Source organism: Megachile rotundata, chromosome 13 (genome assembly GCF_050947335.1).
Source record: "Megachile rotundata isolate GNS110a chromosome 13, iyMegRotu1, whole genome shotgun sequence".
Lineage (NCBI taxonomy): Eukaryota > Metazoa > Arthropoda > Insecta > Hymenoptera > Megachilidae > Megachile > Megachile rotundata.
In genome coordinates this window covers 2,376,045-2,396,292 of record NC_134995.1, presented here as the reverse complement: position 1 = coordinate 2,396,292, position 20,248 = coordinate 2,376,045, and the positions used below count along the sequence as shown (strand labels likewise).

The window sequence follows — 20,248 nt, the reverse complement described above, 5'->3', positions numbered from 1 at the left end:
TTTTCAAGTCGATTACTCGAACCGTTCTCACGCGATATGCAAAAAAGTGGAAATTTTGAGATTTGCAACCCCCAGTTCACCAAGCAACCACGACTTACTGGAGGCAGTTGGCACCCCGCGGATTGGCTTCTCACGAAGTTTGAACCCTCCTCTCTTCGATCTCAGAAGATGCAATCGCTTACATGATCCGCACAGCCTCCAGCGGCGCCGCGAAGATACCCTGTCACCGTCGTGTCGGCCGAGGCGAGCGCCGACGGCGCGTCTGGGTGGAATGCAAACCCTCGGACACGTCTCCGAGCGGAAGCGCTCGGAACGATAGGACTACCAACCAAAAATCACAGCGTTCCACACGCCAACACATAACAGACAATTTTTCAAACTCATTTGGTTCACATTTGTAGCAATCTCGCTGGTTTATTTTTCAAAGCAGAAGCAGAATTGCAACAAAAAATTTGGCACTTTTCAGTACAAGAAAAAAATGAAATAAAAAAAGATACTTTATTAAAAAATAAATAAAAAATAAAAAGAAATGTTCCAGCAGAGCGGCACGCGTGATTCTGGCGGTGTGTGGCGCCGCGTTGTCCTGTTGGAAGATGAAGGCAGGACCGTATTCCTCTCGAAGCGGCACCACCACTTCGACGATGTAACGACGGGCCGTCATGCCAGGGGGCGGAATTTCGATGAGAGGTGTTTTTTTGTTGAGCATAATGTCTCCCCAGAACATGACAGACCCGCCGTTATAAGAGACGCGGTCTACGAAGTGTTGATTCCGCTCGCCCCGCCGACGCCACACCTTCAATCTTCCGTTGTTTTATGTAATGCGAACGGCACCTCATCGGAAAACAGAACATGCCGCCACTGTTGGATGCCCCAATTGCCGTAGTGTTGCACATAGGCTCGGCGAGACCTCCGGATCTCCGCGGACAGCCTCGGAGCCTTCTTGGGGACTCTGCCTCTCATCCCTGCCGCGTTGAGACGCCGGTTAACCGTCCGCCTGGAGATTTGGTGCTTTGTCGTTTCCTCGTGATATCCAGCGATCTGCCGCGCCATGAGGGAATCGGCGGCAGCCATTCGCACCATGCAGCGGTCGTCCCTCGTCGAGGTGCACCGAGGGCGCTCTTACCCTGGCCGACGGCCCAGCAGACCGTCTGTCTGGTACCGGTGGACAATGTTCCTGATGGTAGTGTGGGCGATGCCGAACCGGCGCCCCACCGCACGAAAACTCAAGCCTTGCTCCACCAGCGTAAGAGCCTCCATGACCTGCACTTCACTCATTTGCATCGCTGTGCCTAATGATTTGAGTGAACTTGAGCGCAAAATCAATGGTATACGAATTAAATACAAAGAAAAGTTATTTTACTTACCAATGATATGTACGTTTAGGCAAAGAAATTCCAAAAGACTGACGCTCCTACATTCCCAGGCGCTATTTTTATGATTTTGCGCGATTTTCATATGTTTTTGGGAGAAGGGTCATTTTTGGATCTTGGTCAGGCGTTGCTCCACTGTTTTAGTTGTTAGAGTGTCATGGACATGTCAACAATCAACACTCCCAGATCAATGTCATGGCTCTCATTCCTGGGGGCCAAACCCTCTACTGATTTTGAACATTTCTTTTTATTTTTTATTTATTTTTTAATAAAGTATCTTTTTTTATTTCATTTTTTTCTTGTACTGAAAAGTGCCAAATTTTTTGTTGCAATTCTGCTTCTGCTTTGAAAAATAAACCAGCGAGATTGCTACAAATGTGAACCAAATGAGTTTGAAAAATTGTCTGTTATGTGTTGGCGTGTGGAACGCTGTGATTTTTGGTTGGTAGTCCTATCGTTCCGAGCGCTTCCGCTCGGAGACGTGTCCGAGGGTTTGCATTCCACCCAGACGCGCCGTCGGCGCTCGCCTCGGCCGACACGACGGTGACAGGGTATCTTCGCGGCGCCGCTGGAGGCTGTGCGGATCATGTAAGCGATTGCATCTTCTGAGATCGAAGAGAGGAGGGTTCAAACTTCGTGAGAAGCCAATCCGCGGGGTGCCAACTGCCTCCAGTAAGTCGTGGTTGCTTGGTGAACTGGGGGTTGCAAATCTCAAAATTTCCACTTTTTTGCATATCGCGTGAGAACGGTTCGAGTAATCGACTTGAAAATTTGTTCCAATGATACCTTAATCGATCGCATGCACCCAATTTACCCGCCCACCCCCGAGGGTGGATTGAGAGGGTTGGGAGTAAGAACCCTCTCAGCGGGGGTTGGTTTCACGCCAGGCCTAAACCAACAACGGGAATGATACCGTCGGCACGGAAACAAGTTTTTCCGTGAACTGCAGGTCCAAAATTGACTTTTAACTGTGAAAAAAGTGAAAAAATAGCAAGGGGTGGTTCTTTGACAGCGTGTAGCGACCAAGGGGTTGGTGCAAACGCGACCAAACTTTTACCAGGTATAACTGGGGTCGGGAGGAAGCTTTGGTACAAGTTTGAGCAAACTCGAAAAAACCATCCCTTAGGGAGGGGGTTGGGGGTGTCGCAGGGGATTGAGCCTGGCATTTTCGAAAAGGCCGCAACCTAAAGAACCTCATTCTGTAAAAAAATTTCGGATTTTTTCTTTTTTTCTGTCGAATTTAGAGCCTTTTTTGTCGATTTTTCGACTCCCTAGCATTCAAGGGGTCGCCGATACCGCAAGGGGGTGGCAGGGAACAATAGCACTCCTCGAGTATTGAGATAACCCATGGGCCCACCTATCCTCGAAATTTCAAAGTCCTACCTCCAACAGAACATAAAAAAAGAAACGGCTAAAGAAAGTGGTGCGTTAATTTTGGCCAGCAGTGTATGCGGCGGTAGTCCGCAAAGGGCTAGATTCATAGAGTATGCGACGGAAAGACTCGATCGTCGCATATACTATAAAGATAGAGCCCATCTGCCGCAAATTTGGTAATTCCCGCGTCGTGGGCTCCGTTTATAGGTTCTTAGATCCATGGCTTCCACATGCGAACGAAGTCGATTCAATTTCATTTATATCAGCAACGTTGCGGAATGAAGATGCAGTCGTTATATTTACGTATATTACCAGATATATCTATAATGGTTCGTATTCTTTCTCAGGATTTATTAATTTCCAATACGCCATACCACAATCAACTGGTTATTGGCAGGCACGTTTAGTGAGGTATTTTTAATTTTGCGCCGCCTCTGAAAAAGTTGAAATGTATTTAATATACTACCTAACGAGTAAATAGGTTTCATTCATATCTGTTACGTAATTGTATGATTCAATGAAATAGAAATTACTTCATTAGGAAATAGAAATTATTTTATACTTTTTAGTGCATTTCCAAGTCGGTGTATTTTTTCCTGAAAATTATTTTATTTAAGTATTACAAATCAAATACTCATTACTTAGATAAAGTTCAATATACATTTACCTCAATCAGTTGTTCATTTGTCTCTTGGAGTAGTGTCACTGATATACAACTAAACTAGCTTGCGTCTCATTAAGTTACACGCAACACAGCAACAACATTCAATTTTGTAGAAAATATCGAACTGTATATTTTTGCAGAAATAATATAATTATAAAACTGTAGTACAAAACTATAATAAACGTTTCTTACTTATTTTTGCATAAAACTGTTTACAGTTGATTGTTTCCGGAAATGTCTTTATTATAAAAACATATAATTTATATCTATTTTGCAATAAATTAATTTTTATAGCTCTTGAGATGATTTGCCATTGTCAATTTCATATGAAAAGCAAAGTAAATTTGTCTACAAATATTAAATATGATTACAAAACTTTTTAATATTAGAAGTATTATTAATCTAATGTAACTATGTACCTAATTCACCAATATCATAACTAACACTAACATACATAACAGTTTCTTGCACAGCACTTTTTATTTCTTCGTTGTATAGTGAGCTTATTGTTTTTTCCATCACTTAGTTTGCAGAAACCAAATTTTATTGTACACTGTTTTGTATTGTTGAAGAAAATCTCAACACCCGTTATGTGCTTCAATATGCTATACGCGTCGTTAGAGAGGATGAGCGGCACATTTATTTGTTCATATTCATATTCGATTATATTAGAGGTTTTCGGTAGTCGGTTACAAACGTGTGAACGTGCCATTTTTGTTCTTTTTGTTTTCAATATATATATAATATATTTATTAAATATTATTTTTCTTTAAAACCGAACTGTTTTTCTTTATCCAAATAACTATACATGTATAAAACTTAAAGTTGTATCTTTATCTTTTTCAGTATTACATATTTCAGTAAGCATATTGATATTGTGCTAATAAAATATATTACTGTAATTAATACTAAAATTGTAATATAAATTTATTATTGCTTCCATCGATAGCTCTGAAATATGAAAAAGTTTTCCGAGTACATCTTAATTAAATCTTGCAGTCATAATATAAAATTTCGAAATTATGATTATATTTTCATATAAGGAAATAATGGCTGATAGAATGTATATGTTGGTATGACATTCTTTCAGAATACGTAAAAACAAAATGATGATTACCTACTCTGATCATTTCATAGTACCTGTCATTTTATTTAAAATGTAGTTTTGATATTTCAAATCAACACCTTACCTATAGCATTCTCTGTTAGATTCATATTTGTACTTATGATTCAAATTTTAAATCAATACCATCATGGTCTTAACATTTTTTACTGTCTCTGACTAAATAACCATTCAAATTACGGAATTTTCTAGCTTTGACAATGTTGTTAAAAAACAATTGCAGAATAAAAAAATTCATTACCTTATTATCTTCTTCTGTTTCAATATTATGTATCAGTAAGCATATCGATACTATGCTAATAAAATGTATTCCTCTAATCAATATTTAAATTGTAATGTGCATGGTTTATAATGACTTCCAGCCATGGCTCTGAAATATGAAATAATGTTTCTGAATACAACTTGATTATGTCTTATAGTTATATGCATGAAATATCAAAATTATGCTCCTATTTTTGTTTCATACCAGAAAACAATTATTAATGTGATATATTTTTCAGAATGATAACTTTTGAAATCATAAAAGTAAATGGTGACTACCTATTCTGATATGTTTTATAGTACGTGATACTTTATTTAAGATACAGTTTTGATATTCTAGACCAAAACCATACCTCTAGTTTTCTCTTTTAGATCCACATTTGTATTTATTATTCAAATATCAAGTCAATTCATAAATTTTTGAAAGTTAACTTAATTTTCATAGTCTTATCATTTTTTAGTTTCTTTGAATAAATAATTATTTGTATCACAAAATCCTATAGTTCGATAGTGTTATTGGAAAACAAATGCACAGCAAGAAAAATTTATTATCTTTCCACAATTCTAACATGCAGATGTTTTGGCTTGAGCTTATATGCTATTTTTAAATTACTTTTATTTAGAATAATTAATTGTTTGAGATATTTTTTGTAGTTAACTTATTACTTATTGTGAATCTGTTATGTACATAGAAAATTCTAATAAATATTAGTAAATTTAGAGCATTAACAAAAATAAACACTTTCAAAGAATTGTTTTCAGTATCAACAAAAGAATCTGGACTATTTTGTATACCAGCATTGAACAAATTCCAAATTTTAGTATTCAATAATCTCATATTTGTTGTAATTGTTACAACTTTGTATTCATCATTGCCTAATTTTTCTATAACATCTGTGATCATTCCTTTATAACGAAACTTATTAGAAACAAAATAAGGACACTATGTCCATTTAGAAAATGAACTTTGAGTCATTGTCATAAATAGTCATAAGTATTGATTTGTGTGACCCAACTATTTTTTTTTTCTTTGCTATTAATTTCAATAGTTTGAAATTTATTATTAAATAGTGGAATTAATAACATCCTCTTTTATTTTAATTTTAACCAAAGTTTTTTTGTTTTAATATTACATTACCATCTTCAGTCAACTATTTTATAGTTTTTCGACTTTAGCATAACAATTTTTTATGTTTAAAATAATAGCTTACATATAATTAGGGTTATATATTTTATCTTTAGTTTGCAATTACTTATTTCATTCAAATAATCAATTGTTAATAGAGAGCTATCTACACAAAAATTAAAATAATACAATTTAAAAAAATTGAGATAATTATAATTTCAAACATCTAAGAAATATTTTTCAACCTTTACATATTTAAAGAACATAGCAGTTATTCTATCAGTAATTGTTTTAATGATTTTTTGATGAAAAATCTATAAAACTGGTCTGCTAGCAAATCTTTAACAGATTTATTTCAATTTCTATAAACCAATTGCAGGAAAATCAGGAAAATGACCAAAATAGATAAAATAACGAATTACACAAGATTTAACTAACGAATATTCTGTTCATTTCTGTGACATGTTGCCACATTCATAGTCAGCACAAGAATGCCTCTTCGGCAAAACCTTGGCTGTGAGGACACCAATGTCACCATGGCCCTTAAAAACTATTCATTATACTCTAGCCTCATAAAACTTTCCTTTGCAACCTGAACAGTTCTCTGACGAAGCGCACATGGCCTACTCTCATCCAATGCATCTATCTAAACTCTAAATTTCTAACACAATTCAGTATATATTTCTTATTATCTTATAAAAAGCACAGTTAAACTTTACTTTAGGGCATACAAAATTATTGACTGTTTTTTGCTTAGAATACAAGAATACAAGTTTTAATGTTAGGAATCCAACAGGTACAAGTTATGGGTATATCAATTTGATCATTTTCAGTCTATTTAGCCCCTTGTTGTACTTTGACGAGACTCACTCATGACAAACTCACAGCTCAAACATAACAAATTTTACTAAAATTCTTAATACTTTTCAACTTAAAATTTGGGTCCAACCATAATTTGCATTATCAAGGATCGCTGAATATAAAATATTCACATTTTAATTTCTATTATTTGTTTAAATATTATAGCTATGAATAGTTAGTTTTGACTAACGCATTTGACAAATAAATTACTTAGTCGTTTATTAAATAAAAAAAAAACTGACATCTGCTTATAACTACATACAAATTGGGAAAACATCTTTACCTAACTGACCAACATGGAACATGGAAAAAAAACAATATGACGTTTTCAAAGAGTAGATATAACAAAAAGCGACACTAGACAAGGAATCCTACCTCCTGGAGAGAGACACGAAGCCACATAAATCAAAAGAATAGGGGTGCGCAAGTGCATAGTGTAGAAGCATAGTATAAGCACAGTATAGCTTTCTTATACTGTGGTAGAAGTATGGCGGTCGAATAAAATAATTTTAAGAAAAAAAATACGCCGACTTCGAAATGCACTAAAAAGTATAAAATAATTTCTATTTGCTAATGAAGTAATTTCTATTTGATTCAATCATACAATTACGTAACAGATATGAATGAAACCTATTTACTCGTTAGGTAGTATATTACATACATTTCAACCTTTTCGGAGGCGGCGCAAAATTAAAAGATTTTCTTGAACATGTCAACCTTTGGACAGCCGAACATAGGCAAAGCTTGTATAGCTATTTTTTTTTTCTATACATATAACTCGACAGCACGCCGCGAAGTATGTGTTAGTGCGCATAGAATGTAACAATGGTCTATCTAGATTCATAGAGTATGCGACGGAAAGACTCGATCGCCGCATATACTATTGTAACGCGAGCGTACTGGTTATCATCCTGAATATAGTCAGTGTAGTATGGCGACACGGCCATGAGAATATTTACAGAGCGCGTCTGTATTTTGTTATATCGATGACCATAAATTAAGAGCGAAATTTAAACCATCTGAGCGTGCAATCATGCACAATACACAAAGCTTATATTGTTAAAGCCACTCGACGTGAGTCTTCATGCTAGGAAAAGTTTGGGAATCCAGAGAATAAACATAGCTTCACTTCAAATGTTTGTAGAGATTAATTTATTAGAGACCGTATCGAATTCGTTGTTTTCGACTAAGTCGCGTTCGGTTCTTGAAAGCTTCAAGATCTACGAATATCCTGTCTTTTCATGCACTCGAAGAGGGTCGTAAATTTTCGTCTAGTACAAGGACTTTGTTTTCGCGTTCTTTGGGTCCCACGCTTTCTCTAAGCACATGTGCGATGTTACGTTCCCGCGTCTTGGCGAAGCCTCCACCACCACGCGGCTGAAGGTGGACCACAGGCGGGAGAAGGGGCCCACATCGGACGGGGGTGGACTCCTCCACCATTGAACAAGGGATGATCCTGAGGAAGGATCCAGGATCCAGCGAGGAAGGGGCATCGATCTGCATCACCCAAAGATCTCCTCCGCCAAGCGCAGAACGATCAGACTAATTTTGCATTTCATACGCTCCAGTTCGCTCTTGTAAAAGTATTTTGACAATTATCTGAATAAATAGTTGGACTTAGTCGTTTTCCATCTTAAATCTGTTTCGAATAATTTCTACACACCGCGAGCAGAGCGCTCAGCGCTCCACGGGTTAACTTACCCACGTCCTAAAATCCCTAGACCGTGGACGGTAAACGCAACACTATAAAGATAGAGCCCATCTGTCGCAAATTTGGTAATTCCCGCGTCGTGGGCTCCGTTTATAGGTTCTTAGATCCATGGCTTCCACATGCGAACGAAGTCGATTCAATTTCATTTATATCAGAAACGTTGCGAAATGAAGATGCAGTCGTTACATTTACGTATATTACCAGATATATCTATAATGGTTCATATACTTTCTCAGGATTTATTAATTTCCAATACGCCATACCACAATCAACTGGTTATTGGCAGCAACGTTTACTGAGGTATTTTTAATTTTGCGCCGCCTCCGAAAAGGTTGAAATGTATTTAATATACTACCTAACGAGTAAATAGGTTTCATTCATATCTGTTACGTAATTGTATGATTGAATGAAATAGAAATTACTTCATTAGCAAATAGAAATTATTTTATACTTTTTAGTGCATTTCGAAGTCGGCGTATTTTCACGCTTTTTAGTGGAATGGGGAGTATTGTATAGGATACTGTGAGATATTTCTTACATAACAATACCAAAGAATAGGATTTTGCAATAACAATAGTTATTATACATGTATACTGATTTTCGGCCGACAAGACGTGTATGTAGAAACAGTAGAAAATCGGCGACTGCATGTTGACTCATACACAACCAGAGACACGGAGGCATACGTAGAATTCAATATATTAGTAACAATAGTTTTTCGCTAATAACTCGAAAACTAAAGCTTCCCCTTAATTGCGGATAAGGAAAAAGTTTTTCAGAATCGTGCCCCTGATAACATATTAAAAGGACATTAAAATCGTCCAAAGTTGATTTCAAAAGTTAATAACAATTTTTCGCTAATATCTCGAAAACTAAAGCTTTCCGCGAAATTTGTATATGAATAAAATTGTTCAGAATCATGTCCGTGATAAGATATTAAAAGTGCACTAAAATTGAGAAAAGTTTATTTCAAAAGTTGCCGGTTTTTTTGCAATAACAATACTTTGCAATTAAAAAATGAAAAATTTTTTGATAATGGTACCAATGGGGAGTCAGAACCTACTAGATGCAAAAGGTTTCGTTCCGATCGGTCCATCCAGCTAGGCGTAATCGGCGGGCACACATAGGAAAAAAAAAAAAAAAATACTGATCGAATTGATTAACCTCCTCCTTTTTCGAAGTCGGTTAAAAAGAATAGTTTAAACCTGCATATTTACCAGTAATTTTATTTGTAATAATCATTTCCGTAATACATATTCTTCAAATATATTTTGTAGAGCAATCGTTTTGATATATTCTTTTCTTTGTCAACTTTTCAACGTCGTGAAATTGATAAAAATACCTCAAAAGACAATATTAGTAATATATAGAAAATTTGTTACAAATATATTCCACATTATTAGAGATTGGCATGAAAGTAGTATTGTTCGATTTAAATTTCCCGCTCGTTTATACAACCAATTTAAAGAGACAGCGTTTTTGAGAGATCAAAGGTACCGACACGGACTAAGTTTCCACCGAGGGTTCAAATCGGGTTAGAGTCGGGTTAGAGTTCAGTTGCCTTGCCTGTTTTCATCAGATCAAAGTTATGTTGGAGTTGCGGCAGGGTTGAACATTACCAACTGCACAAAGTCAGCTACCATATTCTGGTATGTAAAGGTTATATTATTAAAATGGATCGGAGCAATATTAATTTTACAATATCAAAATAACATACAAAAATTATTTCTCAGATTACAAGAGCACCGACAAAAAGTAATAATAACCTTGTCTACACCAATTAATACAACACGTGATACACAATGCAATTTGGATTTGTTATGTTGGCAACATGAACTCGACTTTTGTTGTTTCCACTGAACCTCAATTGAACGCTACCCTGTTCTGTTCTTTATTTTCTCTTACGAGAGGGCGCTTGGGGGGTTCGAACGCTACCCTACAATTTTATAGGGTAAGTAGAGTTCAACTTCAACTTTGGTGTTTCCACCATAAGAGCGCTTACCTCAACCCGACTCTAACCCGACTCCAACCCAATTTGAACTCTCGGTGGAAACTTAGTCATAGTGTCGCCTCTGATTTACTTAGTGACGTTTTAGTAGCCAATCAAATATGCCAAAAATGCTCAAATGGACATACGTATAATTTTTTAACCGTTAGATTCCTAACATTAAAACTTGCATTTTTGCATTCTCTGCATCGAAAACTATTGAATAGCAAAAACAAAGTTAATAATTTTGTGTCCTAAAATAAAGTTTCGCCAAAAATGCAAGTAAAATTAAGATTTAAAATAAATTTGAACAACAAAAATATAATTAAAACACACATTGTTATGTAGCATAAAAAATTTATATGATTATTTAAAGTGCTTACAAATTATTTATAAAAGGTTTTCGACGTTCTTTTTTTGAAAATAGGTATGAAAGACATTATCAGTTATCATTTCATGAATTTTATTATGATTTATTATATTTTTTTTCTTGAGTTATAAAATATTATCAAGATCAAGATTCTTAAAATGTGTTATAAAAAATCAAAATTAATACATAAATAATTATTGACAGTACTAAAATATATGTTATCGAAGAAGGAAATATATGAAAGCTGAAACTATCAAACTGTCAATACATTATTATTGTCTTTTAGGAACATTCATTGACTAATCACTGATCATCCACCTCTACATGCGCGGTATTGCATCCATCGTGCTAACATGAACTTAGAAAGAATTGCTAAACATATCCATGAATATCATTTACACTTTTTCATTCGGTTCATTCACTGATCATCTTTAGGTTATATAATCAGCACAAAATGACAGTGAAGTAAAATAAATTCGGTAACCCAACCATCATATGCGCTGCACATACATGTTCTACGGTGCGTATTTATTTCCCCGCAAAGGCCCATTTTCACCGAAGCAGGTTTATGTTCTTAAACAACATATGAATCTCATTTGAACTTTTTTAAATTTAAAGTAAGTAGCAGTTTATACATTTTATTAATTATTAAATCTAAAATCTCTTTTTATCAATAAAAAAGTTATTTTCCTTTTAAAATACGTTTGTTATTTTGCACTTTTATGGCAAGGGAGAAGAATTTGTAATATTTTATTCCTTATTTCTTTTGAATAACAAATATAGATATTGAACAAATACGATTTCATTCGATTTACATGAATAAAAAATACTTAGTTCATCCTTTTTTCATGAGCAATGAATAATTGGACATTATTTTTATTTGTTATATTCGTTATTTGATTTATCTTTGACAAAACAAATTGTTATTATACATAGTGTTACAGAACTAGTATGAGAACCGGAAAGGAATTGTAGCTGGAATGATTCTGAACAATTTTTCCCTTTGAGAAAATGTTGACTGAGGTTTTGTTTTTAAATTATTAAGGAAAACCACCAAACAAGAACGTGCGAAAAGCGCACGCTCATAGCGCTAACAATAGATTCGAGCGTGACAGCTTGCCATGATTTGGTTTTGTTGCAATTAAGAGTGGGTTAACATTAATAAAGAAAGACATCGGATACAGAGCAATCTGGGGAGGGATTCATGGATTCAAAAGAAACAGATTGAGCCGAAACTGAAAGAGCCGACTTTTTCTGCGGGCAGAACCATTATATCATATTCGAGATTTTTAAAATAATAAATACGTAAAATACATGGTGGACGAAGAAAATGTACTTTTTTAATTTCCATACACATTTTGACGAACAAAGTCGTAAAAACCAAATCCTTGGAAATACGCAAATAGACATAACAAAGTCAACAGGTATCAAACGATGTGAAGTATAGATTGATATGGCACGTCATCGGTCATAACTTTGCGTTAATAGCTTGAGTTTAAGAATTAAGTGGATCAAATGAATAAATGAACAAATTTCGCCGTTACGTTCCAGTATGACATCTGATGCATATATGCAAAGATACAATTGATTCCCATACCTGGAAAGAAAGCAAGCTAAAGAGCAAAGTTAATTCTCTGGTGACTTCTCTGAAATAAGTGGGAAGAACTGGACTAACTTCATGCAGTATTAGCAGTAAAGCCAAGTTCATGTGATTCCGAACTGGTCATGCAACTATGCATTGATTAGCTAATGCATTAATTTTCAGGAATTAGGATGAAACCATGTTTCACATCCAAAAATGTTATTGGACTAATTTGCTTAGATTGTTGTTCTCTGTCACATAATATTAAATAAATGCAATTACTTTTTAACATCCTGTATTATAGGCGTTGACGCCAAATCTAGAAAGAAAATGCAATACAAATAGGTAAGGTATCTTTTTGCAAAATTGCACTTGGTGGAGGCAGGATAGAAAACTGAAATGAAAGTGTCAGTGCCTTCAAACCATTATTAATAAGAACTTTTTCATTCTTCAATTATTCCTTCTTTGTGTGATACATAAGAGAGAAATTATACCTAACTATATGTATATTTCTGTTTTTTAGATTTAATTTCAACTTCTCGTACGAGACACTCAGTCTATTATTGTATTTATGGTTGAGGTAGTATCGTATTGGTAATATTTGAAATTTCAGTTGATAATTTACCAACGAAGATAAACTTCTCTTGACTAACAACTAACTTCTCATCATTAAGGTATCTCGACAATTGATGATTATTATGCAGTCATTAAATATCAAATTTTATGTTAAAGTGTATTATATTGGGGGCGTGTTTCATGTATTATATTCTTCATTTACGAGATTCTATTGGTGATTTAGGGTTTATAAATATATGATTTGTTGTTCATTTTAATATGATCATTTGTCATATATTTTAAGAAGTTCATTGCTGTCGTTGACATTTACGTTGAAAGTGCTAGTATGTGTCCAATTTTTGTCCCGAAACATTATGTTATAGTGGATTTTATAATAATGAACAATTTTTAATAAATATCATAAAAAATTACAAAGCTAGAAATAGCAGAATCTACAGTGGATAACATTATGGAGAGTATTAATGGGCAGTTGCAAACCAGATATCAAAAAATTGCCACAGAATATTCAAAAGTAAGAAATATGTTACATATTATGCACGATCAAAATTTTGTAAATATTTGTACAATAAAATATTTGATTTCTTAATAATACGTACTACTAGTATAGAAAATTTTATTTGTGATAAATGTACTATCAAACATTCTTTCTTTTTAGATTCGAGCCCAAGCAAATGTTTTAAAAAAGGCTGTGATTGATGAACAAGCACGCAGTGCAGATATCCGAGAACAATTAAAAGAAAAGGAGGTGGAACTTCGAAGAGCAGAGCAAGAATTAGACAGTTTATCATTTAGAAATCATCAATTGACCAAACGTATAACTGTATTACAAGAAGAATTGGATAAAGTACAAAACAAATCTAAAAAGGGAAAGAATAAATTATCTGAAAGTAATAGTCAATTATCACCACCACCACCAAACCACATCCTAAATGAAGAATTTCAAAAGAAAATAGTTGAAAATGCTCAACTATTATCTCAAATCAATGACAAAGATAGTGAAATTGAAACTCTGAATGAAAGAATACAACAATTAGAATATAAATTAGATCAATGTGAAAAATCTAAAATTGAATTAGAATGCCAATATCAGAATACCACAGATAAATTAGAAAGGGAAAGAAACGAATTGCTAAAAAAATTAAACGATAAACAGAGGCAAGAAGAAACTGTATCGTGGTCTAGTAATGAAGGCAAACGAGATGGTTATGAATTTGAGTCTAGAATAGGACATTCTAGTCAGTCTCAACTGGAACTGTCTCCATTTTCATCGCCATTAGCATCACGTCGTTTATCAAAATCTATTGGTGAAGGTCATTCTCCTAAAGTACAGGAAGACAATAATGAATGTGACAGTTCAAAATCTTATGATTTAGAAAAGGAAATGAATTATTGGAAATCACAATATCACATACTTAAAATAAAATATGATGAAGTAGAACAAAGAGAATGCTTAAAACATTTACAAATTGAGAACGAACCTTTGCAACCTGTAGAAATAAATCATATGGTAATATTCATTTTAATTATTTTATATAAATTTATTATAAATACTCTAATTAATAAGTATTCATAACAGATTGGAAAGCTAATTGTACCTTTTGCAATACCAGAGGAAATTGAAGCTCGTGAAACAAAAATCCGAGATTATTTTCTGCAAGAAATGGACAAATTAATTACAGAAAAACATATTTATCACGTGAAAAATTTAGCTATGGCTGCTAACGTAATTCAACTTATTTTATATTATAGCATAAAAACTGTACTCTTTATTCATTATTTTTAACAAATTGACTTCTAAAATTAAAATTAATGCAAAATTGTTATAAGAATTGCCACCACATTACTTACTTTTTATAGTTTTAAAAAAGCTGAATACGAATTTTTTAATCATTTTTTGTAGTACTTACAGTTCTTTTTAAGAAACATCAAAATCAGTTCTGAAAAGAACTGCAAATTTTTAACTTCAGAAGTTTTTTGTATTTTTTTCATGGTAATTATTCAATTTCTTTCGGTTTCTTTTTGTACTCTTACAAGTAAAAATAATACAAACTATTCACAATGATTACAATGAAAAGGACATTCAAATGTACCAATGTTTGTTTATATTTTTCAATTTATTTTAAGAACTAAAGATTTTAAAAAGAATCTAATCATAACACATGATAGAGCAAATATTCCTGCTAAGACAAGTATGAAAGAAAATTATGAAATCATGCTTTATTTTTTGTGAAGGGAGACTTTTGGAAAACGTGTGATAACGGTAATAATACTAAATTCCGTTACACCAAACAAAATCTGCAAAATACCTACGCTACCGTTACAAGCTTTACCAAATTGTTTTGTTTCTGCACGTTTTTGTAATTTTCTTTTAATTGTTTTCTTAATTGCTTACTCTATCATCTGTTACAATTTTTCATTTTTTTAATAAATTTGATAATAGCAAAAATTTGCATGTTTTGTGTGTCCATTTCACTTTAATTATTATTTAAATACATTTAAATGCAATATAGGAAGAATTTTATTCGAGATAATTTATAGAATTAAACCATGCAGAAAGCTAGCAAAAAACTTTTATATAAGAAAACACTTTTAAGAATTTTCTATTGAAGGTTACAAAACTGGACTATAAATTGGATATTGGATAGTGTTACTAGTATAATATTAATTTTGTCTTATATCTTCTTTTTCTTTTTTTGTTTATATCATTCAATTAATTTAAATCAAGATATTGAGCAAAAGTCAACATGTTAAAAATAATTTTATTAATTTTTTATTACATACTTTATTTAACAAAAATTTTTTAGAGTGAAGTTATGCAAGTCCATTTAGACACAAGTGAATCAAATCGAGAAAAGTGTGAATCTGCACTTGCAGAGGCACTTTCAAATTATAATATTTTACAAAAAGATAAAGAAGTGCAAGAAGGAAATTACAAAGCTCAACTTAATACTATGAGTGAACATCTTGCTATTATGAATGAGAAACTTGTTGCACAGACAGAAGAAATACAACAATTAAAATTTCAACTTGTAAATAAGGTAAATGTTTATATTACTTGGAAATGCTAATATTTCAAATAATCATTTTATAATTATTTTTATAATTTTCAGAATAGTAAAAAAGGAAAACAGAAGTGATATACATCAGATTGTTAATTAACGACTAATCACATTCCAACAGCAACATGTTTTAATCAGAACTATCAATATCCTTAATTTTATGTACATATGAAAGTTGCATGTAGTAAATAATAATTGCAATTTTAATCATTATGGTTAAACAATTTTGAAATTTGTTCAATACATGAAATAAAATTAAAAATTAATATTAACATTCAACACTTATAAATAACATGTTGTGTCAATTTATAAAATATACGATATTTTAATCACATTGTTATAATATAATTACACAGTTTGTTTCTCTGTAAATTAAATTAACATTTTTATTATTACTCATTTATTGTACAGAATATTTTGAAACAGTTGTTTAGCATTAAAGCTGCAAATTCTTCATAGTAAAACAGATTATAAGATTTTTCATTGTTTTACACTCTTACAATTTGTTCTTCAAGTTTTATCGAGGTACATGGTTATTAAAAATTTCATGTTCAACTTTTAAAGTATCTTATTTAAGCATTAGATACATCAGTAAAGACTTATGCTCATACTCCACATTACATTCATAGTGTATGTCTACATATGAGCATAGGCATATGTTACATACACAGCAAGTACTACTCAATAGTAAAAGGTACTCAGGATTTAATAACTTTTTTGGCGAACACTAATGTAAAGAATTTCTTAACGTTTCATAGTACTTGCCATATGTATTCATTGTTTATATGGAAATTGCAGGATAAAAGCTTTATGTTTTGGCGTAAACGAAATTTTTTTAATGTTATTAATGTAACAGATAAGATGGTGAAGTTCCGTTTTTTAAATCGAACTATATATTTTTTTCGATCACATGATAACGCTTTTACAAACGAATTCATTAAAATTTAATGTATTTACCTGATTTTTATTAGTTTTCGAGTTATAACGCTTAGAAATTTGCTGATTTTCAGCAGAGACGTCTCGATTTGAGTCTTATTGTTGTGGTATGTGTCGTAAATTTGACGCTGCCTACCGAAACCAATAGCCGGGTATCTATGGTTCGAACAGCAAGTCCGAAAGTAAAAAACGTGAAAAGAATTGTCCATTACGGTCTATGATTTGCGCATCAAGAATGAGGTTGTTAATAATTGGAAGGTTGGAACATTTAAATAAATGTTTTACTTAAAAGTAAGTATACAGACAATTAATTTAAATTTCTCAAAATATTTTGTTAAACAAAAAATTTATTCTATATGTCTTCTGCGGTTCGAAATACATATTTCTATACGTTCCAGAAATTCCTTTTCCGCGTTCATTAGAATGCCTATGGGAATGTTTTCACATAAAATCTGAATTCTGTTTTTTAAATCTACTGAGTTTTGTTTTATAACTTGTGTTGAAGGACTTACAATTATTAAAAATTAAGACATTTACCCGTAACTTCGGTCGCCTTTATGAAGTGAAATTATTAACATCATTCTTGACGCGGAATGTTCAGACCGTAATGGATAATTCTTTCCACGTTTCTTACTGTTTGGATTTGCTTTTCCGACCGTAGACCAGCGGCTATCGGTTTCTGCAGGCAGAGTCAAACTTGCGACACTTATCGCAACAATAAGACCGTTTTTATGACTTGTTACTCAAATCGAGACATCTCTGCTGAAAATCAGTTTCATTTCTAAGTGTTATATCTCGAAAACTAATAAAAATAGGGTAAACACATTAAGTCTTAATGAATTCATTTTGAAAGGCAATATTGCGTGATCGAAAGAAACATATATAGTTCCATTTAAAACACGAAACTTCATCATCTTATCTTTTACATTAATAACATTAAAAAAATTTCGTTTACGCCAAAACATAAAGCTCCTTTTATCCTGCAATTTCCATTTAAACACTTTTTCGTGTCATCAATAGTTCATGCAATATCGTGCTGTCACACTTAAGTGTGGACACCCTGTATGAGGAAACTTTCATGAAGACTAGATAAGTAAGTGCCAGTTAACAGAACCCTACAGCCTAATTAAATAAAGTAAAAAATATAGTTCTTCAAAAAAAATGTTGATAAACTATTTATGATTATTTTATAAGAGAAAATAGTAAATATGATACAGATAAATTACATATAATTTTACTAAACAGGAAATTTATCAATTAACTAAATTTTAATAGAAAAACTAGCACCACAACTACAACCTTGTTCAGCTAAAGGATTATTTGTTATTCTAAATGCAGAACGTATCAGTTCTGTGTGATATTCTATCGTTGCTCCTTTAATATATTCTAAAGATGTTGAGTCTATCACCACTTTCACACCATCCTTTTGAAACACTCTGTAACATAATGTATTTAGTTACATTTTTAATAGGACATTATCTTGTAAACTATTATTATTAATTTATCTTACTTATCGTCTTCATTTACATTTACATCTAAATCAAATTTATATTGAAAACCAGAACAACCTCCACCTTCTACCGTAACTCTTAAATAAGCATTATCATCTGTAATTTCTTTCAAACGTTTAACACAGCTATCTGTAATAATGATGTCATTGTCAGTTTTAACTGCAGCCTCCGTTGACATGTTACTTAATGATGAAACCGCAGATACATTATACCACTGAGAACTATAAATTAAAATTTTTTATTTTACAACAATCACATGTTAATAAATGTTGTATAGATATTTTTTGATAACATAAAATTATAAATATTCGAAAGCATATGAGGAGCATATTAATCATTAAATACAATACAAATTTGAACTCTGTTATATTTTTATCTGTAATAAATTTTATATACATTTTCTTAAAACAGTTTAATCTAAAGTTAAAAGTAAAATAATTACAAAATTTGATCTTATATTTACTTACGTTAATAAACGCGAAAAATATCGATTTGCAACGAAATTAGAAGAAAGGCTCCAGATCGCAGATCTTAATTCAGCCATGATTCTGTATGTGTGACAGTCAACAAGCCACAACCACAATCATATGTGGTCATTTAATGCACAGGCAAGGAGTAAGTATAACAAGAGATGACACTCGTTCAGAATTTGATTTGCAGAGGGAAACTGTAGGGAGCGGTAGTGTTTCTATTGGGCAAGAGGTGAAGAATATTGTAATACCTCAAGCACTATTTCTAGAGAATCAATATATATTTATCTCAGGGATAAAAAATACTACAACTAAAAGAACTGTTAAGATTCGATATAGTAGTAATATGTCTCTCAAGAGGTCTGTAAAAGCAATATAATTTACGAATTTTATACCAAATGGCTCTCATGACGATATCTTATAATTTATTCCGTAGCATATACATATGTCTATGGTTTTCCCTCCGTGAAAATTGTTTTCAAGTAAACTCCATAAACGTATTATATGGGCACAATATGTCTATGCAAATCTCTAAACAATTACCTATGCCCTAAACCGTCCGGAATCTGAACTGCAATGAAAAAAGGCTATAAAATTTAGTCTGAGAAAGATAACTGCTCGCTAATATCTTTCTTTCTTATTCAAGTTGTACTACCCTGTTGTAAACATAGGTGTAATGTTCGCTACTATCCAAAACTCATGCGTACGACTCGAATACAATATTGCAGTAAAACTACGATATAAGCGAATCATTCGGGACTGAACTATCGCGTATGTCGTGGAGTTCCTACATTGATTAAAGTTTATCATACGTAGAAAAGGAGAACAAGCAAAGGAAACGACCAAACGACCGAGTGAGAACAAATAGTAACATATCGGTGAGACACACTTTTCCCAAGATATTTTTGACCAAACACGACGTAATTCGAAACATATTTACTTGTGATAACTTATTAGAATAAAGCCTTTGACATAAGCGAAACGCTTGGAACCGATTAACTTTTGTAGATATTAATCGATTTATAAATGTAATAAGTTAAAGTAAGAGGGGTAACTATAAACTTATAATTTAAGCAGAAATAAATATTTTTTTGTAACACGATTCAGTAAATTTGAATAAAAATGTTCTCTCTATTTGTTCATTGTTGAAAGGTAATCTTTCAAGATATTGGTCAGTTTCAATGATTCTTTTTTTGTCGAATCTGAATTCTTTTAAGAAAACTTTAGATCAAGTGTCATGACTCTGTGATTTCTAAAAGTAAAGTTA

The 20,248-nt window shown here is 32.7% G+C and overlaps 2 protein-coding genes and 1 long non-coding RNA gene across 10 annotated transcripts; 1 reads left to right on the top strand and 2 right to left on the bottom strand.

The window, feature by feature from the left end:
- Positions 1-484: 484 nt before the first annotated feature.
- On the bottom strand, positions 485-7,881 carry LOC143265703 (uncharacterized). Of its 6 annotated transcripts, none has more exons than XR_013040383.1 (8): positions 7,441-7,881; positions 4,773-4,901; positions 3,828-4,359; positions 3,601-3,756; positions 3,412-3,532; positions 3,278-3,340; positions 1,365-3,178; positions 485-1,289 (listed from the first exon to the last, which is right to left on the bottom strand). It is a non-coding gene; the product is annotated as an uncharacterized LOC143265703 (long non-coding RNA). The 6 variants fall into 6 exon arrangements; XR_013040381.1 differs by having other exon boundaries at positions 1,365-2,065; positions 2,157-3,178; positions 3,601-4,359; positions 7,441-7,880; XR_013040378.1 differs by having other exon boundaries at positions 3,601-4,359; positions 7,441-7,880.
- Positions 7,882-10,018: 2,137 nt separating this feature from the next.
- LOC100877445 (uncharacterized) lies at positions 10,019-16,356 on the top strand. 3 transcript variants are annotated; one of them, XM_076539309.1, is made up of 10 exons: positions 10,019-10,139; positions 10,224-10,441; positions 11,283-11,464; positions 11,784-12,774; positions 12,953-13,103; positions 13,421-13,516; positions 13,661-14,512; positions 14,582-14,728; positions 15,810-16,043; positions 16,116-16,356. In XM_076539309.1, the coding sequence occupies exons 6-10, from the start codon at positions 13,454-13,456 to the stop codon at positions 16,140-16,142; spliced, it is 1,323 nt and encodes a 440-aa protein (XP_076395424.1). In that variant the 5' UTR covers positions 10,019-10,139; positions 10,224-10,441; positions 11,283-11,464; positions 11,784-12,774; positions 12,953-13,103; positions 13,421-13,453; the 3' UTR covers positions 16,143-16,356. The 3 variants fall into 3 exon arrangements, with proteins under 3 accessions (XP_076395424.1, XP_012145932.2, XP_012145931.2); XM_012290542.2 differs by lacking the exons at positions 10,019-10,139; positions 10,224-10,441 and having other exon boundaries at positions 11,136-11,464; XM_012290541.2 differs by lacking the exons at positions 10,019-10,139; positions 10,224-10,441; positions 11,283-11,464; positions 11,784-12,774; positions 12,953-13,103 and adding an exon at positions 13,110-13,328.
- Positions 15,747-19,118, bottom strand: LOC100876994 (iron-sulfur cluster assembly 2 homolog, mitochondrial). The gene is made up of 3 exons (XM_003705508.3): positions 18,979-19,118; positions 18,511-18,732; positions 15,747-18,436 (listed from the first exon to the last, which is right to left on the bottom strand). Exons 1-3 carry the CDS (start codon positions 19,053-19,055, stop codon positions 18,262-18,264), a joined length of 474 nt encoding a protein of 157 aa, XP_003705556.1. The 5' UTR covers positions 19,056-19,118; the 3' UTR covers positions 15,747-18,261.
- Positions 19,119-20,248: the final 1,130 nt, after the last annotated feature.